A 24,098-nucleotide genomic window follows, 5' to 3' on the forward strand; every position below is an offset into this window, starting at 1 on the left:
TTAGTAATTCTTAGATAAATGGGGAAAAGACAGTTGTTGCAGGCCATTAGGAGAATATCTGTCTACTCATTTGAAAGTCATCTATTGATCACCTACTATATGCTTGACAATACCCCGGACGTTGTAAGTACAAGGTTGAAGAGGGAAACATAGACATATAAGTATAGGAATTTCATGACTATGTGGTAGGTGCTACCAAAGGGGTCCAAAGTATGTTTTCAGCACAGGGGAAGGAAGAATAAATTCTTTCTGAAGAGGTCTGGGATGGTTTCATAGAGTAAGTGACATTTTATCTGGGTATTAAAGATTGAGTAGGAGTTCACTAGGTAGAGGAGAAGGTGTAGACGATGGAGAAGAACATTCCAGATAGAGGGGACAGCATATACCAAAGCAAAGAGATGGGAAAGAACATAAAGTAGTTTGGGAATGGAGAGAGAAGTTCAGTCTGAATGAAGTATAATGTATACTATGAGTTTGAGAAGGAGGAGTGGCAAGAAAAAACACACACACAGACATGAGGCTGGAAAGGTAGTTGGGGCCAGATAATGAAGGTCCTTAAATAAGCCAGGCCAAGGAGTGTGTATTGTAATCCTGGAAGAAACAGAAAAACCAACAAAGGTTTTAAATCAGGAGATAACATAATTGGACTTGTTGTTAGTAAAATAACTCTGGTGGCAGTGTAGAGATTAGAATGGAGGCAGGAGGTAGAAAAACTAGTTATGAGGCTATTGATAAGTGATGATGTGGTTTGGAACTGATAGAATATGAACGGAAAAGCTAGATTCTACAGATTTTTGTAAAACTTGTGGAACTTGGTAAGAAGGACGGAAATAACGACTTGGTGGCTGATTCTACAGTTTCTTGCTTGAAACTGAGTGGATGGTGATGACATTTAACAAAGATGAAAAAGACAGCAGGTTTGAGTGTCACAGGAAGGACCAGCAAATGAAAATTTTTGGATACACTGTGTTTGGGGCAATACAAAATAATAATAGCTGGCATTGGTTGACTGCTTATTCTAAGCTCTAGGCATTATTTTAAGTGTTTTGTATATATCAACTCCTTGACATACAGGTACAAGGGCTTAGTAGGTAATTGCCAATATAGGTTTGGAGCACAAAAGAGATGTCCAGGCTGGAAATATAAATTTGATAGTCATCAGTGTATAGGAAGCATATTAAAACTGTTGAGGCAAGAAGGCAAAGGATGAACTGCTGAGAAAACATCACCATTTTAGTACCAGGAAGTGAAGATTGTAAGCTCCATGACAGCAAAGATCATTCCTGACTTTTCACCACTGTGTCACCAGAGCCTGCCATACTATTTAGAATACAGTGGTTGCTCAATAAATAAATGTTTAATGAATAAAATAAAAATATCAGAGAAGTATAAGGAGAAACAATGAGGCATAGTGTTTTGGAAGTCAAAGAGGGAAAGGTGGTTTCAGAATCACTGGAAAATGCCAAACATTACAGTAGAGAAGTCAGATAGAATGGGGACTGCAAAGAAGCTACTGGGTCTGGTAATTAGGCAGCCATTGGTAACTTGAGAGAGGGCAATTTTAGTAGAGTGGACTTAGTCTAGACTGTAATAGGCTTAAGGGTAAATGACTGTTGAAGAAGAGTAGACAATGACCAGGAATTTGGTGGTAATGTGATTGAGGAGGCTAGTGTTATGGAGGAAAATGAAGCCATGTTTTTTTTTAAATTTGTTTCTATAATGGAAAAGACTTCAATATTGTTTGTAGAAGAAAAAAAGAAATCCTAGGAGAGGGATAGATTAAAGATGGTAAGAGAGTGGATAAAGGCTCTTAGCTAATTTTCCCATCGCTCTTTTCCCTTGGCCATGTTTATCTGGTCTTCTACTTACACTTAGCTAGATTTAAAACAAATTAAATCCCTATGATCTGCCTCACTGGGACATTTAGTCAGCATAAAAGGACTTGATAGTTTAATACAGCATGGTGCTTTCCTAATATGTTCTTTGTGTATGTGTATTTCCTGTCATGTATACAGGAGAGGACAAGTATATACTCCAAGCATGGTGGTGAAATTATGGAATTATCCATATAATTGAGGCAAGCACAAACCAATATGCATTGATAATTGAAGTCAATCTATTTGTTTCATTCTTATATTAATAAAGTAATTAGGGGAAAAGCATACTTTCCTCCGGTGACCTGGCTTGAGTATGAGCTTTTGGACTATAGGAGCATATTTACCGGAGACTCCATAATATGCCCAAAATCTAAAATATTGTTGGCATTCAGAGTCAATACAAATGACTTCACCCCTGAATAAGCATTAGAAAGTTACAATTCGTTTATTGTAAAAACCAGTCGCATACCTAATAGTTCTTTTTAATGCCATGGATTACTTTGGCAGTCCAGTGAAGCCTATGGACTCTTTTTCAGAATAAGACAGATGGTCCCTGACTTATGATGGTTCGACTTAGATTTTTTCACTTTACAGTGGTACAAAAGCGATGTGCATTCAGTAGAAACTGTACTTCCAACATTGAATTTTGGTCTTTTCCTTGGCTAGCGACATGCGGTACAATACTCTCTCATGATTCTGGGCAGTGGCAGCGAGCTGCAGCTCCCAGTCAGCCACACAAGAGGGTAAATAAATGATACACCACAACAATTCACTTTTAGTACATATTCAATAAGTTACATGAGATATTCAACACTTTATTACAAAATAGGCTTTGTGTTGGATGATTTTACCCAACTGTAGGTTGATTTAAGTGTTCTGAGCACGTTTAAGGTAGGCCAGGCTAAGCTATGATGTTTGGTAAGTTAGGTGTAGTAAATGCATTTTCCACTTAAGATATTTTCAACTTATGAGGGATTTATCACAATGTGGCCCCATTGTAAGTCGAGGAAGATCTGTATTTTTAAGTGTAGTCAATAAAATACATGGGATTACAATAGAAACCAATTATACTGAAATACAATCATCAAAATATATAATAAAACAAATTTATGATATGGCAATATATCTGCTTCTTTAGTAACACATTAAATAATAATATCTATTTTCCCCTCCTTGCCTGTCTTACAATATGTTTGTGTTTGACCTGTCAATGTAACTATATAATCATCTATGTGTTATCCATTTATGGAGTCATTTGATGATGTACTCATACATATATATCAGTATTCCCAGTCATCCCAAGATATATATTCTATGTACAAACATACAAATATATGTTACATATTGTAATTATCAATAGCTAGCTGATACAGGATATTTGCTAGCAGGCAAAGCAGAAGACTACTTTAAAAATTTATATTAAGAGAAGGAAAAGACAAGCTACAGACTGAGAGGAAACGTTTGCAAACGGCATATATGGCAAAAGACTTGTATCCACAATATACAAAGAACTCTTACAACTCAATTATAAGAAGATAACCCAATTTTAAAATCAGCAAAAGATTTAAATAGAAATTTCTCCAAAGAAGATACACAAATGGCTAATAAGCACCTGGAAAGATGCTTAACATGATTAGATACTAAGGAAATACAAATTAAAACCACATTGAGATACAACTTCACATCCACCAGATGGCTATGATCAAAAAGACAGACAATAGTAAGTGTTGGAAAGGATGTAGAGAAACAGGGAGTTTTACACATTGCTGGTAGGAATGTGAAGTGGTATAGCCACCTTGGAAAACAATTTTGCAGTTTCTCAAAAGGTTAAATATAAATTTTTCATACAACCCAGCAATTTCATCCCTACATATCTACTTGAGAGAAATAAAATATATGTCCACACAAAGATTTGTATGTTAATGTTCATAGCAGCATTATTTATAATAGCCAAAAAGTGGAAAGAGCCCAAATGTCCATCAACTGGTGAATGCATAAACAAAACGGGGTGTATATCCATAATGGAATATCAATGTTAAATATTTATAGCAATACTAAAAAAGGCGTAAAATACTGATACATGCTGCAACATGAATGAACCTCAAAAACGTTATGCTAAGTGAAAGATGCCAAACACAAAAGATTACATGTTATACGATTCTATATATATGAAATGTCTTCATTTTATATAAGAGATAGAAAAGTAGATTCATATTTGCCTGGGGTCAAGGATGGGCTTGGGGATTAACTGTAAACAGATGTGAAAGATGTTATTGGGATGATGAAAATGTCCTAAAACTGGATATGGTGATAGTTGCACAACTTGGTAAATTTACCAAAAATCATTGAATTGTATGCATAAAATGAGTGAATATATGGTATGTAAATTATATCTCAATAAAGCTGTTTTAAAAAAGAAAAAAAAGAATTCCTAGAGACACAGCCCCAAACAAGGCAAATATTCCTCTTGACGCCTAGAGTAGGAAGGGATTTTCTCCATCTCTGAAAAACCTCAACCCTCTATTTATACTTTGATGACTGTGAATACAACTGAAAATCACAGTGGAAAGGACAAACCTGGGTGAGTTACAACTTTAAGGAAAGAAGTTTGTACTTGAATCAGACCTTGACTTGAATGTGGCTAGAGGCATTTTATGTATGCTCTTTGCTGAAGGGACAATAGCCATATGTTTTGTCCCCCTTTTATTTTTAATTTTTTTTAGATTTTTTAATTTTTTCCTTTTTCTCCCCAAAGCCCCCTGGTACATAGTTGTATATTCTTTGTTGTGGGTCCTTCTAGTTGTGGCATGTGGGACGCTGCCTCAGCGTGGTTTGATGAGCAGTGCCATGTCCGCGCCCAGGACTGGAACCAACGAAACAGCGGAACGCGTGAACTTAACCACTTGGCCATGGGGCCAGCCCCTGTTTTGTCCCCTTTGCCCCTTCCCCACCCAAATAACTCTCCCACTAGGATTTGACTTTTAAATATGTTTGGTTGTATTAGAGCCTTTCCTGAAAGCAGATTTGGGGCAAAGTGGGAAGAAAACATAATGACCCTGACTACTTCGGGACATATTTTAACTCCTAGATGTGTTGGTGTATGGTGAGATAGGGATCTTTCTAGTCTTTTCTCTAACATGATGCAGGTACATGCAGATAATAATTTATCACTAAGTATTCTATCTTTTAAGGAATATCATGACCACCCTCGTATGGGAAAGTAAACTCCTAGAGAGTTAGAGACTATGTTTAAATAAATCTTTGTGTGCTGTGCCTTAGGCACTTAATAACCAAACATGGCTATGGATCTTTTGAAATCCAAGGCTCTATCTCGTTCAGATAAATTGAGCAAATATTTCATCTGGATGAATATCACTACTCTTTTAAAAGAAATTTAATGGAAACTCATTCTTTAGTCCTGGGTTTTAACATTTAGCTCTCCATTCCTTTAAATAGCACTGCTTTATAAACTCTGACAAAGAAAGAACTCAAAAGAACCTAAATGACCCTATCTTAAATCCTCGCCACTATTCCATTGTTGGCAACTTAACTCTCACAGTGAACAGACTTTCTCATCGTGAAGCACAACATAGTTCCTGTCAATCAATTTATGTTATTTTTCATTAATATTAGTCAAACTAGGTATGGAGAATTCAAATGTCTAAAACTATCTGAAAGAGGAAAAACATTACAAACCCAGAGGATAAACTGGAATTGAAAGTAGAAGATGAGAACCAGCCAATATAGGTGAGAATCCTGTACAAAGAGTACAAAGAAAAAAAAAAACTTCCCCTCAGACAAGTCACCTTCTGAGAACTTACCCCGTGACTCTCCTCTTTTCTTTGCCGTTTTTCCAAAAATTAAAAAATAGCTTTAAAACATCAAAGATACTATGCAGAAGTAAACAACAGGTGAAGAAAGGAGCTCTGGACTTAAATGAGGCAAAAAAAATAAAGTATTGTCAGCATATCTCAAGGTTTATTTTAGTCTTACCAGGGTCAATCACACTGACATAGCAGGAGACATTGTAAAACAATGAGACAAGAGTCTAAAATCCACACACCAAAGCAGTGCTTGATTTTGGAGACACACTTCATTGCTTCTAAGAATTGAAGGCATCATCCTCTAGTGACTTTTAAGGATATCAAGTGATAGGATGCAATGTTTGGGAAGTCTCCAGTTATTCAGAATGATTTGTTAATGCTATTCCCAAAAGTATACTGAATACGCTCAGCCAGACTGTGAAAATAAAGGTTGTGCTGGAGGGTATTCTGTCCAAGCATGACATTTTCACAAGTGGCAAGATTCCCGGAAAAATTGTTCACTAATCAAAACCTGGCATTTTCAATAAATGTAGTATTGAGCCTCAAGGTAACACATAACTAAACTTGTATACTGGAGGAAACAGATGGGGAAGTGTACAGAAGCCTAGATCAATACTTTTGCTTACAAAATCTAGAATTTACCTACATAAGAGCTGATTTCTGAGTTAAGGGGTCACAAGATGTTAAGTCAAGTTTTCTGGCATCATCCTCTTTTTGCAAGAGAAATTATTTCACTTCATTCTGATATTTTCTTAAAGACATATGCCAAGACAAAGAAATCCATTTTTTTCCCATAAAAGTATTAGGTAATTTTAGTTGGTTGGATTAAGGATGGCTCTATAAATAGTATTTACACTATATAAAAAATATTTAAAGTATTGAAAATAGAGCCAATCAGTTAAAATTGTCAAAATCTACAAGGTAAATATTTGGAATATATATTCATCTGTCACCTATATAGTGCATGACTTTAGCTATTATTAAGAGTTTTTTTTTTAAAGAGTAGTGAAATAGTACTCAACAGTTGAAGAACTTCATATTCGAACTCAGCAGTTAACTTTATTTCTGCCAGCATAAGTAGCTAGTGAGACTGGAGAACTGCAGCATCTCTCATTATTCGGGTCACTCCACATTTTGTAAATTATCCTAGTAATTCCACTGGAGGTCTCTCTACTTTCTGGGATCCATTAAACTTTTCTTGACCAGATGTCTACAGAAATTCCTTTGCCTGCAGTCTCTAGCTGATTTGATGGACGATATCTAAACAGTCTATGAAACGTTAACTTTTAGGATTTTTTTTCTATTCTAACCACTTTAACTTTTAATTTTCTGATGACACAGAAAACTAGTAAAAGCAAACAGGCAGAAATCGAACATCATCTATCGGTATCAGTTCAGTTCAGGTATTAAAAGAATCCAGATGTCACCTGGTACTGTCAAAGGACTCACAAGCGAATACTGAAGTTTAACTCCCATAATATTCACGGCATTTTCAAGTTCCACCCCTCACGCTCTCCTCCCACTCTCAAACTTGTGTGCCAATTCACGTTCGTGTAGACATGGGAAAATTACATTTCTTCTGCCTTGGAGATCAATGTAGAGACAGGCATCACATGTCAGTCATCTCAAGTTGTCCGGGAAGAGGCTCAGAAATGTGTGTCTCTTGTGTCTTCTACTTTTATTTTCCCAACCCGTTATGAAGTTTGAAACAGAAAGATGCCTGAGTCTCAAACTTATTAACCTGACATTGTGCTATTCCACTCTAAGAACCCCATTAACTCCCACCAGAAATCAGAGTGATGTGAACTCTGTCTCGCAGTGCAACCATCTGTAACCCCCTAACACAAACACAAGAGGTGGGATGGGGTGGGGGTCAAAGGAGGAGGAGGGAAAGGGCTCCGGAGAAGAGACTTACCGCTCCTGCCAGTTCCTCTGTCAGGCACAACGTAACAAGCAGCAGCCACAACCTGAAACGGGAGGGAGGGTGAGTAACATGGGCTCTCTAGGCTCCAGGGTCCTGCGTTTGTCCATAGACCCCGGACCTTTTTTGCTGCCTGCCCCCACTTTCTCTGCAGTGACAGAAGTTCAAGTATAGTCCCGGTCTGGCAAAGTAGCCTAAAGTAGGAAAGAGGAGGGGAGCTCGGGGCAGCAACAGCTCACCCAGGGTGCATGCTTGCGGCTCCTCCGGAGCTGGGTCCCGGGAGACTGCTAAGCGGCTCGGCGGCCCCGGCTCATAAGGGCTCCGCTGATGCTTGGCGGCTGCTTCCTTATTCAGGAGGACGGGGTAGGGGGGCGAAGTGGCTCACTTCGGAAGAAACTAAACTCGGCTCCTAGATAAGAAGTGCCCCAAAGGGAAACACGCTCAGCGGTGCCCGCTACAACTTGCCGCACTCAAAAGATAGTTCCATGCACCAGGAGAGGAAGGAATGGAGGGGAAGGGGGCGGGGTTCTCTGCTGTCAATCATCCCCCCTACCTTGGGCAGCCGGTCGTCTTTCTCACTTGCAGGGGCCTCTACATATAACATTCCCACGCATCTCCATAGCTTCAGGCAAAAGCCCATTGAGACCTATACGCTGAGATGTAAGCAACTATGCATCATACACTTCCATAAACCACTAACTGTTACACATATATCGATTAAGGCATACGACTTCTACATAGACAAATGAGCCCCAAGTGTCCTTGCACACTTGCCCAAAATGCATACAACACTGATTCTAATTGATTGTATACTAAGCTCTTGGGGTGGTGGTGGCTTCTGGAGTTGCAAATCTACCCTAAGACAAGTAGAACCTAAGGATGAGTGGGCCCCCATGAAATAAGTCCAAAGCCTTGAGAGACTCTAAAGTGGTAAATTCTAGGGTCTAAGATAACAGAGCTGTTCTGAAGAATTCTTCAGCAAATCGCTGAAAGACCCTCCAAGGAGTCCACATAAAGTGTTTTCTGGGCCTGTTCGTACTTTAAATAACCTATATGTCAGAATTACCAAAGTAGTGTTCAAGTCTATCTGGGAGACATCAATTCGACTGCCATTAACTCCATATAAATATTTCCAATTAGGTTTTTGTGTTAGTTTCAAGGAAAATTGCACTACCATTATTTAATTTCCTGTCCTAAATCCCTCTGAAACAACTGCAATGAGAGTCAATATCTTTTTTGTTCGTTCAATATGAGGTAGATATTAATTATAGCATCCAATGTAGTAAATAAAAAGATATGATTGTATTACAATAACATTCAACCATATAATAATTAATATCTACTGAAAGCTCCAAAATCTTATATGTATGTAATATGCATAAAGTCTTCGCATGCCTATACATATATTCATTTTCTTAATTCTTTGGTTACAAGCATACATTTATATATTTATATATTTACAATATTTTCGCATATTCTGTTCTACGCAGAATCTCTGCCCTGCGAGCAGGTGGAAGGCAAAGAACACCAGCAGCCCAAGGAGCAGCGACCAAAATTTGTTTCTAATCATTAACAATAAAAAGGCCCGTTCCTCTGAGATCCATCCGCTAAAAAAATAGTCCCAGCTCAGGTCTATTTGTAATTGGCTTTAGTGCTCATACCAATGAGAGTAGGACTGGGCAGGGGAGAGTAGTATCGACGGAAGGTGCAAGTGGACGAATAGAAAGGCTTCCTAGTTGGGCTCATGGTGCTCAGTCGACTGGTCTGGAAGGTTCCCTCCCCCAAATAACTGACCGTCACTCCCTCGCAGGTTGCTGATACAGTCTAAAGCTGTGGCGGAGTGATCCTCAAATTCCCCGGTGCTGGTGGGGAGGGGGCGGTGCGGGAGAAGAGAGGGAGGAAAGTAGATCTGTGGGACTTGCGTGAGGAAAAAGTTTGCAAGTCTGGACAGAAGGGAAAAGTGCTTCCGAGAGACTGGCTTTGGGGAGGGGAGGGGGGAGGGAAGAATAGCTGCTGCTTCTTTTTTTTTTTCCCCTCCACTCTTAAAAAGCTTGTTTCTCCTCACCCAAACCGACCGGCACAATTGGGACACCCTCGCTGTCCCTCTCCGGCTCTAGCTCTCTCCCCATAAACCCTCGAGATTATGTCAATTGGTCAGAGCCAGCCAGGGATTTCGTGCGGGTGCTGAAGAAGCTGCAGGAGCCGGAGAAGAATGAAACTGCGTGGAGTCAGCCTGGCTGCCGGCTTGTTCTTACTGGCCCTGAGTCTTTGGGGGCAGCCTGCAGAGGCTGTGGTAAGTCCTTCCTTCTACCTCCCCCCGCCACCCCATCACCTCATTCTCAAGCGGAAATCACTTTTTGTCCCTTTTACCTTACTTTCTCCTCGACCTTGGCTAGGGAGTTCAAATTTGCCTTCACTTGTTTAGGAAGAAACATTATTTACAACGCTGGTAACTCAAGCCTTCGGAAGACCAAAGGAGAGATTCAAGTGTTTAAAAATAGGGCTGCTGGCTTTTCTGCAGCTAGCTGCTCGGGGGCAAGTGCAGAGCCTGAGGTGGGGAATGCATGTTCAGAGATCACTGGGCTCTGGGGGGTATTTCAAACTTTTCCTCCCCACCCTCCGCCCTCGGGTGTTTCCCTGCCTGCCGGCTAACCTTTTCGCTAGTTGTACCCAACCCACGCACTCATTAAACTTTCTCTATAGTTTAATATTTTGGCTTTTCTAAAATCCAGCTTCTATCAAAGCGTTAATCGTGCCCATGAAGGTCTTCCCTTTTGCCCTTTCCTTAAACAACGAACCTCCCCTCACCTCTGGTCAATAAAGCCTCTGTAGAGACTGTGTCCCCCTTTTGACATCCTGATTGCAAATGCTCAGGTAACACACTAGCAAGAATGAGGTGAAGACAGCTGTCCTCAGGCTTCAGCTCTTCTGCATCTTTTTATATATATATATAAAGTTCTGGGTTTTTGTTTTTGTTTATTTTTTTTAAGCTTACTAAGGCACCTGAACAAATAGAGAATTTGCCCATCACCTATTTAAATGAACCAAATTCTCTTTTTTCAAAGGAGAATGAGCGTTCTGGCTTAAAGGAGAGTGGAGGAGGATGCACATGTGAAATGACAGAGCAGAACCTTCCACTCAGTGTTAAGAATGTAGAATTAAACCCTCCAGATATCTCCTAGAAGAGTATCTGGATAGTCCCACCCACTGTCCTTTGGGGGATGAGAGACAGATGTATAGGAACGAATGGCTTTGTCAGAGAAAATGTTCTCCAGCCTGAAGCTCAACGTCCTTAATTTCACTTAACTTCTAAAGAATTAAGTACGTGATAAATTATGTAAAAGTTATATTTGAGTGATCTTAATGAGTGTTTTTAAAAACACTTTAATGTGAGATCATGGCTTAGGCCTTCACATGGTTGAATGACTATCAATTCTTTATATGCAGCTGCTATATTATAACTTATCTGGGTCCACTTTTAAGTTAGCTGTCTAGCTTCTCATACACTCAGAATGCCTCAGATTACATTGCCCTCCTAGCCTCCAGAAAGTGTGTACTCAAGGTATGAAAACTAACTTTCATATTATTCTAAGCACAACATAATTATGATAGCAAATCTGCTGAAAAAACCATGCACATCAAATATTTTTAATTACACTTATACTTCTTCCTCCATCAAAGTAGATAGATAATTTAAAATTGCTTTTTAATGCAACCCATCTTAATAGGGTAAGGTTTAGCCACTCAATAGTGCTACAGACCCTTGGTAAAACCACAATTGTGTTGCTGAAAAGAATTGCTTTTAAAAACATCTTCTTGGTGCTTACTACTTATGGCGTTTGGCCCAGGGGCAAAGATTTTGTGGCTGTTTAAGTATTTCTGATTTTTTTCTTTTGAAAATGCTTTTAATAAATGTGCACCAGTTACCAATCATACAGGTATGTATAGCAATATTATACATCAATTTATATTAAATCAGGTTTTCTTAAAATGAGATTTCTTTTTATGATTGACAAAACGGGAGCAAGCTTGTTTTCTTGGACTCTAACAATTGAGTGTTCGTGAAGAAATTACAGAAGACACTATGCAGTTTTTCCCTTTTTCCTTCTTTGTAATTTTTAAAGAACATTTCATATCCCATTTTCCTATAATAAGATATTATGCCTCTAATAAAACTAGGGGTTTGTTTTTTCTGCTTCACACGTCAATATCCTAGTTAGATGAATGTTTTAATCATCTCAAAGATATGAATGGTATCTGCTCTCCATACTAGTGCTGGGGATATTGGTGACCTTCTCCAGAATAAACTACATGGTAGTGGGGCTGGTTGTTGACCAAAGTAGTCTAATATTGGGACTTTTATATCAGGAAGAGCATTAATACTTAAATTGCTTTAATTTTTCTTAGTTAAGTCGTGCCAAATTGGAATATCACAAATGTGTGGAAGATTTTTTTAGGTAGAGTGTTTATTAGTAAAATAAAGTAACCCCTATGCCAAAGGTTAGCAGTAAGAGAAAAAGGCAGCGTTAGGTCTGAAAGGTCATTTCTAGAGATGGAAATAATGTATTTTTATGTAAAGCTAATTATACCTGTACTGACATTGTCAGTAGGAAATGCACTCAGATTATGGATATGGTGTATAAAATTATACTACTACTATACAAATGTTAGTAAGTTTTTTTGTGCAGTAGAATGGATAGGTTTCTCTAATTTAAATGTACTATTTCCTCATGATCAGTGGCAACAACTCATTAAGGGTAGTAGTGTGGTTTGTGGCCGTGGAACGGTTTTTCCTCTATGAAGTATACAGCTCCATAGGAAGAATTTGTCGGCATTGCTATCATAACTTACATTTTTGAGTGTTTACTATGTGCCAGGCACTGTGCTAATATAGTAATACAAATCATCATATTTAATCTTCCTGACAGACCTATAAGGTATATATCATTGTTATCTCCTCTTTACAGATCAAGAAGCTACAGATCATAGAAGTTAAGTAACTTGCCAAAAGTCTCATAGGTAGTAAGTTGTGGAGCTGGAAATTTGAATCCAGGCAGTTTGACTCCAAATTCTTTGCCCTTAATGACAGTCCTATACTGCCTCCTTTGTATGTAGTCTGTGGAGATTTACTTGCTGTTCAGAGTATTTGGATCTCTGCTACTTTTGTTGTTGTTGTTGTGTGGGGAGACACAGGAGGTGAAATGGAAATGATAATGGGGATTACGTCTCTTCCTGCTGATGTCAGGAGAAGCAGCATGGTATAATGGAAACAGCTTTGGGCTTAGAATAAAAAGAACAGATTTTGATCTCTCCCTATATGTCTAAAGATAGATAATTTGAAAGCAATCTAGAAGCAATTGCTTGTTGCAGGTTGTATGATTTTATATAGTCACATATATAAAAAGTTAGATTTATAAAACAGCTATAATTTGTGGTAGATGAGTATTCTGAAGAAAGATTTGCCTTATTGTTTTGATTAGTCTGTTTCTATAATAATTTTAAATATACTGAACTTTTCAGGAGCGTATATATTATGATAAAACAGGATATGTGTATATGGTGGCACACTTTGCTTACAATGCCCAATTCGCTTTTATTGTTTTTACTAATTTACCTACCCATCATATCTAATTATATTCACTCAACTAGCTATAAAACTTTAGCCTTGCACATATATATATGTGTGTGTGTGTGTGTGTGTGTGTGTGTGTATCTGTCCTGTGACTGTGTAACAGTGTGTACATTTTTTTCCTTTGTTTTTATTTGGCTTCTGATGTCTGTATATGCAACCCATAAAAATTTTTACCTTGAATAAAGCTTGATAGCTTGGTCAAGGTTGTGTCTGCCGGGTTTATCTACCGTAAAGTCACTGTTTTTTCCCTTTGTAATTACAAAGTGAGCAGATCTTGTGAGACTATGTAGGGTGATACGTGAGACAATGTAAATATCCTGTTTTTCATCCTACTTTTGCCCACTAATTTTAGCATCTATTGAGGATTTTGGCCTGAATAATTATCGTTGTGACATTTGCCAAATGTTGATTTTCAGTTTTCAACACTTTCTGCATATTTTAATTTAATTCTAATGTAACAAAGACCTTTACCTTCTCTGATATTTATTTATTTAGTTGATTATTTATAGCAGTATGGACTTAGGGATATTTGTTTTATTCTATGAGTTATAATGAATTATTCTATTTTTACTATTTTTTGCTGACATTGCTCCAGATTTGGCCAATAGTTGTCCCATCCAGTTGCCTCCTGTGTCCTTTCAACATGTGCCCATCATTTTTTGAGCATTCCTTTATGTTCTGGCACCACAAGATGTTCTGGGCTCATTTTTGACCTGCCCTGCCCCAACCCTGGAATCAGCCATTTCTCCAACAGCTCTGATTCTTTTTACTGGATAATGGTGTTTAGAGATCAAGATCTGGGTGCTTAGCATGCTCATTGCTACTGAGTCATTGCTTCTAGGCCTTCTCAGCAGACGAAACTAGGAAACACATGTATATATACACAGACATATACTCACTTCCATATCTATTTCTTACAGTCTCTTTTTGTATACATATGTATTAAAAACCATGAATTTGTACCAATACCTCTAGTTTCAGTCCAAGACCAGAGAATAAACATAATCTTTGAAGTTGTGGCATCTCACTGCTTTCTGGTATCTTTCCTCAGACATGTTTTTTGGGCTTTGTAGAGGTCTTATACACAGTCTTTAAGAACTTGACTTATGGAGTCAGACTTGGAATCTGACTGAGAGGTGTGTGACCTTCAGCCAAGTACTAACCCATGAGCCTTGATTTTCTCATCTGCAATAGGGGCCAGTGGTTCCTATGTCACAGATTGTTTTGAGGATGAAAGAAGTTATGTAAAGCATTTAGAATAGTACTTGGGACATATTAAATGCTCAACAAATTTTAGATTTCATTATTGTCATTACAAACTGTTTATAGTCTTGCCATTTCTTATTGCATTAACTCTCAAATTCTCTGCCTGATTCAAGGCTTCTCATGATCTTTCCCTTCATCCAACCTTATTTTTCATTACATTTTACAGTATACTCCTCTGTTCTAGCCTAGGTGAGCTTTCCTGTAATCCCTTGAGCACTATATACATATTTGGGCTCTCTGTCTTGATTAGAATCCTATGGATCCAAGTCTTTGCTCAATTTCAGTGTAATGTTTACATTCATTCAAAAGATATTTATTCAGCAACTCATAACTTAAGAATTGCATTTATGTTGTTCTGTTTCCACCCTCATGGATATGTACTGACCACAAAATCATATTGTGCTAGATACTATGGATAAAATTGAGTAAGATAGACAGGGTCCCTGCCTTCATGGAGTTTACATGCTGGTGAGAACAGATAAATAGTCCTTCTGTGAAACTTTCCCTATTATATCAATTAGTGATTTTACCATTCTTTGAACGTTTGTAATACTTAGTTTCTTCCTGTCTAGCATCTAAATGTATTTGATCTTACAAGCATTTTGTTTCATGGGATTTTTATCTGTTCTCCCTATTAGATTTTATACTCTTGGAAGGGAAGAACTGTATATTTGTTCATTCGTTCAACCAATTTATGTGCAGATTTTGTCCGATAACAAAAGTAATACATACTCAATGTTGGAAGTTTGAAAAATATAGAAAATTATAAAGAAGAAAGTAAAAATCTGCCCACAATTCTAGCAACACCAGAGAAATAACCCTTATTATTGTTTTGATGATTTTCCTTCCTACGTATCTAATCTTTTCTTTAAAAAGTAAGTTGTTAGAAGAAAAGTTGGGATCATTCTATATACAGTTTTATATCTTAATGTTTTTCACTTATCAAGCATTTTTCCATATTATTAAAATTCTTAATTTTAAAAATAGTATTTTTAAGTGACTGCATACAATTTATATTTATACACCCTACAATTAATTTACCTGTTCTGTTTTGTAGAATATATTTTGAAATTTCAAGGTTTTTTAGCCATTGTAAAAAATACTATCGTGAAAAATTTTTATTCCATACTTTGTATTATTTTATCAGTACTGCCTCCTTCATGGTGAATTAGTGGGCTGAAGGCCATCGGTATTTTTAAAGTCTTTGGTACATGCAGTAGACGCTAACATTTGAAAGGTTACATCAACAGATAAATTATGATAGCTAACTTTTTTAGTGGTTGCTATGTTATTCTCTGTTAGGTAGATAATACTAGTCCAATTTTTGTGTACAAGAAATCTGAGGCCTACAGGGTCGTTGAATAATTTGCCTAAGGTGACACAATTAATAAGATACTGCGCCAAGATTTGAACCAAAGCAGTCTGGCTCTAGAACTTGCTCGTGAGATTTTCCTTAGTGCTTATTTCGTACATGATAGATAATACAGAAAAATAAAGTCATGTTCAAAAGTTGAATAATTCCCACTGCCCTTTCCATAACACCTTCCTGTGATTGGTCCCTTGACTTGATTCTAAAGATAGACTTACCATGGGCCCATTTTTAATAACTCTTTACTATAATTGCCTAGGCTATTCATCCTCAAGGGCCTAATCTTTAATTTTGTGAACCATGCATCACCTTACATTTCTCCCCTGGATAAAAGATGGAACCTACTCTCCATGAATACCTACCACACTGAGCTCTTCCTGGCTATTGCAAGGATACAACATTCTCCAAACCCACTGACATCTCCCTCCCCTAGGAGAGTTTCGGAATGCATCTGAAATGGGAGCCCTTCTGCTCTCCCTCAGCACCTCCTTCACCTGCCCCTACCCAGCAGATGCCTATGAAGCTTACTCTTAAATGGCTGTGCCTTTGCCTAGTGCTGTCCTTTACTTTCATCTCTCCCTTAGTGATACTCCAGAACCTTCCCCCATTAATTGCTAATCTGTTTTTCCGAATTTGAGATGATACTATTGCAGTCTCCATCTCCACTTTTTAGAAGCAAACTTGTAAGTACATCTAGAATGAGAGGTCCCCCATATGTTTTGTACCCCTCCCCGTTTACCTTCTCGTTGTGTTTCCTCACTAGCTAAGTGACTTTATTACCTTCAGGCCAGCCTTGTAGCTTGTGCAATTCAAATGTATTCCTCTGCAAAACCACAAACTGTTATGCATTATGGCTTTTCCAGGTGGCATTTGAATAGCTAAACTTTAAGCTTCTGAATGATAGGGATCTGCTCTTGCCAAATTACTTTCCAGAATGGTTTTACCAATTATACTACTATCAGTAGTGTATAAGAGTGCCTATGAGACCGTCTTAATTTTTTTCTGTCTAGTACATTGACTATGGAATTGATGCTCACTTGATTGCCGGTTGGTTGGCTGATTTGGTCCTATCCCCTAATGATTTTCTTTTTAAAATGTATTCATTCCATCATCTCATCTCCTTCTGACAATAGCAACCATGGAATAGAAGTAATTTTTGAAAATATATTCCCTGTAATTAACATTATAAATGAACTACCCAGCCACTTAACTAAATCTTAATTACAAAGATTTTTTTTAATAGCAATAGTTCTTGAGGGTTTTTTGGAGAAGCATCTTTAGTGTGATCTCTGATACATAGGCACCTTTCATTTTAACAAACCAGATTCTCATTTTATGCATCAATGCTTGAGTTTATTTACCTTCATAATCTGTTCAGCTCCAACTGCCCTTTGTTCCTTCAGCAGCTTCTGCTGGCCTTTAACCAAAAGTGTAGTCTGTGATGGTACCTGTTACCTTGTTGAAATGGGAAGCTTAAATCCCTTGCTATTTACTAACCAAAGACAACCAAAGGCAAATGTTATAAAAGAATAAGCTTTTGTTAAATATAATTTTTAACTTTAAAAATTTTACTGAACTTGATGTAAACATTGGATTTATTTATTAACTTGTAGAGAGAGTTAAGCACCATTTATGAGCAAGTGCTAGTCGGGTTAATGGAATGGTTTCATTACAGTAAATACTAGAATAGGACTGTAATAAATTCTGTTGCTGGCATTTGTAGCATCTTATAATTCAGTCAAATTACGTTTTTCCTATATGTTATGAGAACTAGCTAATTTGCTTCCAAAATTTCTTATGTATGACATTAATGGAACACTGGAGGAGATGTTAGAACTTTGGCGGAGAAAATGGTATGAAGAGTGGGAAACTAGTGAAAAATTGTTTAGTATATTCTGTATTTTGAGTTCTGCAGGACTTTGCTAAAAGCAGAGAGATCCTTCTCTGTCCGTAATTCCATAACCTAATTGATGTAGTAAAACATTTCTGTATGTAAAAGATAAGCATAATAGTGCTTATTTATATCAGATAGATTGTTTTCTGTTGCAAATGGTAGAAAACACTAATTCAACTGTCTTAACAATAAAGAAATTTTTTAGATCACATAACAAGAAGCTTGGAGGTAGAGTATCTCCGAGGTTAATTCATTCAGCCAAATAATGATCCAGGTTCTTTCCACTTTCTGGTCTGCCATACTATGCCTATCAGCTTATTCTCTCAGATTAGTGCCCTTCATACTTGCAAGATGACTGCTGCAGTTCCAGGGATCATGTGCAGACACCACAGTGTCCAGTAGAAGAGAAGTATGTACTCTTCATTTGTGTCCCTTTTTATCAATGATGAAAACTTTCTCAGGAGTCCCACACCTCTACTCTGAAAATGCCCGTTACAACTCATTGGTTAGAATTGTGTTAAATGTAGATGTTTACACCAGTACATTGGCAAGTGGAATAGGACCATAAAGGTAGAGTTAGACCAATGACTTATTAAACCCGCCTCCCACCCTCCCCAAAGCACATTGCTGCCTGGAAAAGTTTGGTGGAAAAATCTGAATAAAATCAAGGTTCTACTTTTAGGAAGGCAGAAATAGTTCCTGCTTCACATCCTCATGAGTTTGTCATCAGGATCAGTTGAATAAAAGATTTGTAAGAAATTGAAGTATTTGTTAAATGTAATATGTAATATTAGGGAAACTAATGTTTTGTAGAGTTGTGCAAATGAAAGGTATCGACCATATATATGACATTTTAGAGCTGGAGGGACATTAGGGATCCTTTAGGTCAGTATTTCTCCAAGTGTGGTCTGTGGACCCATGGGATTCCTGAGATCTCATCAGGAGGAACATGAGGACTATTTTAAGAATAATATGAAGATGGTTTGCCTTTTTCACCATGTTGACATTTGCACTCATGGTGGGTGAAACTGCCACTGCGGTGTAGCAAATTGTCCTAGTAGTTGTTTTCTTCATACTCTCGGGAGATAAAAAGCCAATTTTACTTAAGAGTGTCCTCAATGTAGCATTAATTTTGTTAAATCTTGATGCTTGAGTGCCCATCTTTTTAACGTTCTGTATGACAAAATGGGAAATATACGTAAAACACTTCTGCATACTGAAGTAAGATCATTGTTTATAGGCAAAGCACTTGTGTGTGTAGTTGTTTGAGTTGTAGACTGAACTAGCTGATTTTTGCATGGAACACATTTTTACTTGAAAGGACAACTGAGACAAACTATGGTTATTCAGATTTGGGTATTTGGCAGGCGTTTTTGCAAAAATGAGCAAAGTGAGTATATCCCTTCAAGGAAAACTACTGGCAGTATTTGTTGCCAATGAGAAAATTTGAGATTTTCAAGTAAGAATTAGAATTTTGGAAAACTTGAATCTGCCTCTGTGAGCTTGACAATTTCCAAAATCTTAGCCTTTTCTAATGAGATTGGTAATTATATTAATGTGTATGACTTTTTGATGTTTTATAATAAAATACGTTAACATCTGCAAGTTCTGCAAATCTCAGTGAACTAATATGTTCCAAATGACTAATGCATGATGTTACAAAATCACGCATGGGTAAAAGATCCATTCAAAGGCAAGATAGAGGGGCCGGCCCGGTGGTGCAGTGGTTAAGTTCGCACGTTCCGCTTTGGCGGCCCGGGGTTCGCCCGTTCAGATCCTGGGTGCGGACATGGCATCGCTTGACAAGCCATGCTGTGGTAGGCGTCCGACATACAAAGTGGAGGAAGATGGGCACAGATGTTAGCCCAGGGCCAGTCTTCCTCAGCAAAAAGAGGAGGTTTGGCAGCAGATGTTAGCTCAGTGCTAATCTTCCTAAAAAAAAAAAAAAAGGCAAGATAGATCAGTGAGTTTTAGTGTAATTGAGTACAAAAAGTTAATTGGTAAGTTTTCAGATTCTGTGTTGCAACTAACCTTAAAGGCGCTACCATTTGTAGAGTTTGGTGTGGTATCAAAGAATATCCACAATTATCTTAAAAGGCTATTAAAATACTCAATTTTCCAAGTATATAACTGCATGAAGCCAGATTTTCTTCATATATTTCAACCAAGACAACGTATTGTAACAGAATGAATGCAGAAGCAGATAGGAAGATCCAGCTGTCTTCTGTCAAGGCGGACATTAAAGAGATTTGCAAAAAAAATGTAAAAAAATCTCTCTTCTTGCTATTTCTTTTGTTTGGAAATATAGTTAGTTTTCATAAAAATCCATAATGTATGTTTACATGTAATGAGTTCATTGTTGTCACTTTTATATGAATAAATAAATAATTATTTTAAATGTTACTCAGTTTTATTTTCTATGGTACATACTGCTAGGTATAACCCACATAAACAAAAGCTCTTGGAGTCCTCAATGATTTTTAAGAGAGTAGGGCCTTGGGACCACAAATTTGAAAACCACTACTGTATAGAGATCAAATTCATCATTTTACAGGAAAAGTGAAGTGGTTGATGAAAGATGCAGCTAGTTAGTTGCAGAGGCAGAGATGGAATCTTATTCCAGTCCTCTCTCCAATATACCACATTGATTCAGGTATTGATCAGCTGGTAATATGATTTTTTTAATTTTGTTCATCCTAGTAGCTGCAGTAAAATACCAAATAGAAAGCGAAGATACTAGATTGTATTTGTATCTTACCATCTTCAGTCCAATTGCCAAGTCAGAAACATTTTTCTCTATACAAACCACAGCAGAAGAGACACTGATTAAGAAAGACAGTGAGCCAAAGTTATGGTTATTTTTAGATACTAAATTGAAAAAACTATGAAACCAGTGTCCTTGTCTTACATATCTTTGTGTTTACTACAGTGTATACACTGGTTCCTTGTATATAGTTGGTTCTCAGTAACTAGCGTTGAATGAATTATGAATTTAGGGGAAGGGTAGATTTATTTGGATTCTATCGAGGCAAGACATAGAATCAATCGGTGAAGTTACAGAAACTCTCAATATCAATAATGTTCGAACAAGTAAGCTATTTAGTTTAAGTTTTCATGCCTCTGTGTAGTCCCTCCCTACCTTCCTACTCCCATCTCCCATCCCCGAGTAACCACTGGTCTACTTTCTGTACATTAGTTTCGTGTTGTAGAGTTTTATATAAATAGAGTTGTGTGGTATGTACACTTTCTTTGTTCTGGCTTCTTTCTCTCAGCATTTGAGATTCACCTGTGTTGTGTGTATCTGTAGTTCATTATTTTCTTATGAGTAGTATTCCATCATATGGATATACTATACTTTGTTTTTCTCTTCACCTGGTGGTGGACATTTGGGCCGTTTCCAGTTTGTGGCTATTATAGGTAAAGTTGCTATGAACATTTTTATCTTTGCATTTTAAGAGTTATTTCATTGAAGTATAATTTACACAAAGTGATAAGCACTGATCTTAGGTGAGCAGCTCAATTATTTTTTTACAATTGTATACACTTTGATAACCACCAACCAGGTCATCATATAGAACATTTCCATTACCCCAAGCTCCCTCATGCCCCTTCCCTTTCAGTGCCTTTTGTGTCTTCTCTAAGAAATCTTAAACCCCAGGGTTGCAAATATGTAGTCACATGTTTTCTTCTAGAATCTTTATAGTTTCAGACTTTGTAGGCTCATTTTTTTTCTATATAGGTAACAAGTTGTTGCAGTACCTTAAAGTTTGTTCTTCTTCAAGATTGTCTTGACTACTGTCTTGCCTATTTATGCCATATAAATTTTAGATTCATTTTGTCAATTTCTACTAAAAAAACTTTTGATATTTTGATAGGGATAGCAAAATTCTATGGACCAATTTAGGAGCAATTTAAATCTTAAAAGTATTGATTTTTCCAATCCATTAACACAGTACATCTCTCTATTAATTTAGATATTATTTAATTACCTTCATCTGGAAGTCATGCACAGCATTTGTTCAATTTCTTCCTATGCACATGATTGCTTCTACAGTAAATGATACCATTTTAAAAATTTTATTTTCAGTTGTTTATTGCTAAGATACAGACGTATAATTCATTTTTATATTGACCTTTTAATTCTAAGATATTACTAATGTTTTATTTTTTCTTTTTTAGGGTATGATTTGCATGTTGTAAAATTCACCCATTTCAAGCACAGTTTTGTGAGTTTTGACAGATGCATACAATAGTCTAAGTGTAGTCTATAATCAAGATATAGAACAGCATTGCTAAATTTATTCATTAGTTCTAGTAGTTACTTTGTATTTTCCATGTATGTAATCATATCATCTGCAAATAGAGTTATACTTCTTCCTTTCCAATTTTTTTGCCTTTTTGTGCTGGCTGCCTTATTGCACTGGCTAGGACCTCCAATACAAGTTTAATAGAAATGGTAAGAAAAGACATCCATTTTTTTCACTCTGTCTTTTCGGGAAGATATTCAATATTTCGCTCTTATGTTAGCTTTGAGTTTTGCATAGTTACAGATTGAGGAGGTTCTTTTCCATTCCTATTTGCTGAGATTTTTAAAATTGTTAAATTTCATCAAGAAGTAATATGCACATATTTAAACAATCATATCTCAGCTGAGCTGTTAAGTGTCTGAGTAGCCAATTAAAACAAGCCAAAATGAAAGTAACAGTTAAGCCTTTTAATTGCTTACTGTCATTGTATAACCAAGAGGCTAAGCCAGGGAAAGTGCCAACTTCCACTTCCTCCTATTACATTTTTCTCCGTGAGGTGGCTTCAGGTGGTTCAGTACAGACTTGGGGGTCAGGTCATCTCACTGATGAAGGAACCTCAAACAGAAAGCTCCTGCAGTTATATGGACATAGGAGCCTAGGGGAGGAAGAGGAGAAAGACTAGGAGTGGAAAAGTACTGAGTACTAACTAAGTCAGAGTGGAGAAAAGTGTCTTCAAAGTTTTACCCTACTTCCTCTGCTATGAATGTTGTGAACAACACTTTGTGTGGACATATGCTTTTGTTTTCTTGGGTAAATACCAAAAAATGGACTCACTGGGTTGTATCCTAAGTCTGTTTTGAACTTTACAAGAAACTGCTAAATTGTTTTCCAAAGTGGTTGTACCATTGTACATTCCACCAATGTATGAAAGTTCTAGTTGGTCCTCATCCTCACCTGCATTTGCTATTGTTACTCTTTTTTTTTACTATTCTAAAATTAAGCGATTTTGATGTCCAAGTATTGCTATCTCCTTGTAGTGTTTTTCAGTTACCTTTTTATTTATATTCAGTAAAATTTACTGTCTTTGGTGAACCATTCTGTGAGTTTTGATAAAAACGTACAATCTTGTAACCACTGCCATAATCAAGATTCGGGGCAGTTCCATCACCTCAAAATATTTCCTCCTGCACCCATTTGTAATCAACCCCTCCATGTACCTGCAGTTCCTGGCAATCACTCATCTATTTTTTGTTCCTATTTTACATTTTTCATAATGTTGTATAGGTTGAATCCAATATATAACCTTTGGAATCTAGCTTTTTTCTCATAACATAACACATTTGAGATTCATCCAAGCTGTGCGCATCAGTAGGCCGTTTCTTTTTTATTTGTTTTCTCATAATTGAGTAGCAGGAGCTCTTTTTATATTCTAGATACAACATCTTTGCCTGATACATACTTTTTTGTGAGTATGTTCTTCCATTTGGTGGCTTGCCTTTTGATTTTCTTAGCTGATATCTTTAGAGAATAAAAGTTTAATTTTTACACAGTCCAGTTTATCATCTTTTTATGGATATGGCTTTCTCTATCCTTTATAAGAAATCTTTGACTACAGCAAGGTCACCAAGATTTTCTTCTAAAATTTTTTTACGCTTTTAACTTTGGACCCATTTAGTTATTTTGTGTGTGGTGTTTGGTAAGAGTACTGGTTCAGTTTTTTCCCCATGTATTTAACTAGTTCCAGCACCATTTATTGAAGATACGATCCCTTCCCCACTGAATTATCTTGGTAACTTTGATGAAAATCATTTAACCATGTATGTGTGGGTCTATTTTTGGACTCTAAATCTGTTCAATTAATCTATATGTCTGTCCTTAAGCTAATACCACACTATCTTCAATACTGTGGTTTTATAATAAGGCTTGAAGTCAGGTATTGCAAATTCTCCAAATTCATTCTTCTTTTTCAAATTTTTGGATCTTTTCCTCCTTTTATACTTCCTCCTCCTCTCCTCCTCCTCCTTCTCCTCCTCCTTCTTGCATTTCTATATAAATTTTACAATCAGCT

The 24,098-nt window shown here is 37.0% G+C and overlaps 2 protein-coding genes across 8 annotated transcripts in view; one reads left to right on the top strand and one right to left on the bottom strand.

The window, feature by feature from the left end:
- COL4A6 (collagen type IV alpha 6 chain) overlaps positions 1-8,115 on the bottom strand; it is a 253,247-nt gene extending 245,132 nt beyond the window's left edge. For all 6 annotated transcript variants that reach the window (XM_070501890.1, XM_070501888.1, XM_070501891.1 and 3 more), the window contains exons 1-2: positions 7,862-8,115; positions 7,617-7,668 (exon numbers count right to left, since the gene is read on the bottom strand). In XM_070501890.1, coding sequence (XP_070357991.1) covers positions 7,617-7,668; positions 7,862-7,872 — 63 coding nt within the window. In that variant the 5' untranslated portion in view covers positions 7,873-8,115. The remainder of the gene's footprint in view (positions 1-7,616; positions 7,669-7,861) is intronic.
- Positions 8,116-9,500: 1,385 nt separating this feature from the next.
- Positions 9,501-24,098, top strand: part of COL4A5 (collagen type IV alpha 5 chain) — a 225,760-nt gene continuing 211,162 nt past the window's right edge. The window contains exon 1 of one of the 2 annotated variants that reach the window (XM_014854622.3): positions 9,501-9,915. In XM_014854622.3, coding sequence (XP_014710108.2) covers positions 9,835-9,915 — 81 coding nt within the window. In that variant the 5' untranslated portion in view covers positions 9,501-9,834. The remainder of the gene's footprint in view (positions 9,916-24,098) is intronic. The other variant, XM_070502136.1, reaches the window with a different exon arrangement.

Source organism: Equus asinus, chromosome X, assembly GCF_041296235.1.
Source record: "Equus asinus isolate D_3611 breed Donkey chromosome X, EquAss-T2T_v2, whole genome shotgun sequence".
NCBI classification, from domain to species: domain Eukaryota; kingdom Metazoa; phylum Chordata; class Mammalia; order Perissodactyla; family Equidae; genus Equus; species Equus asinus.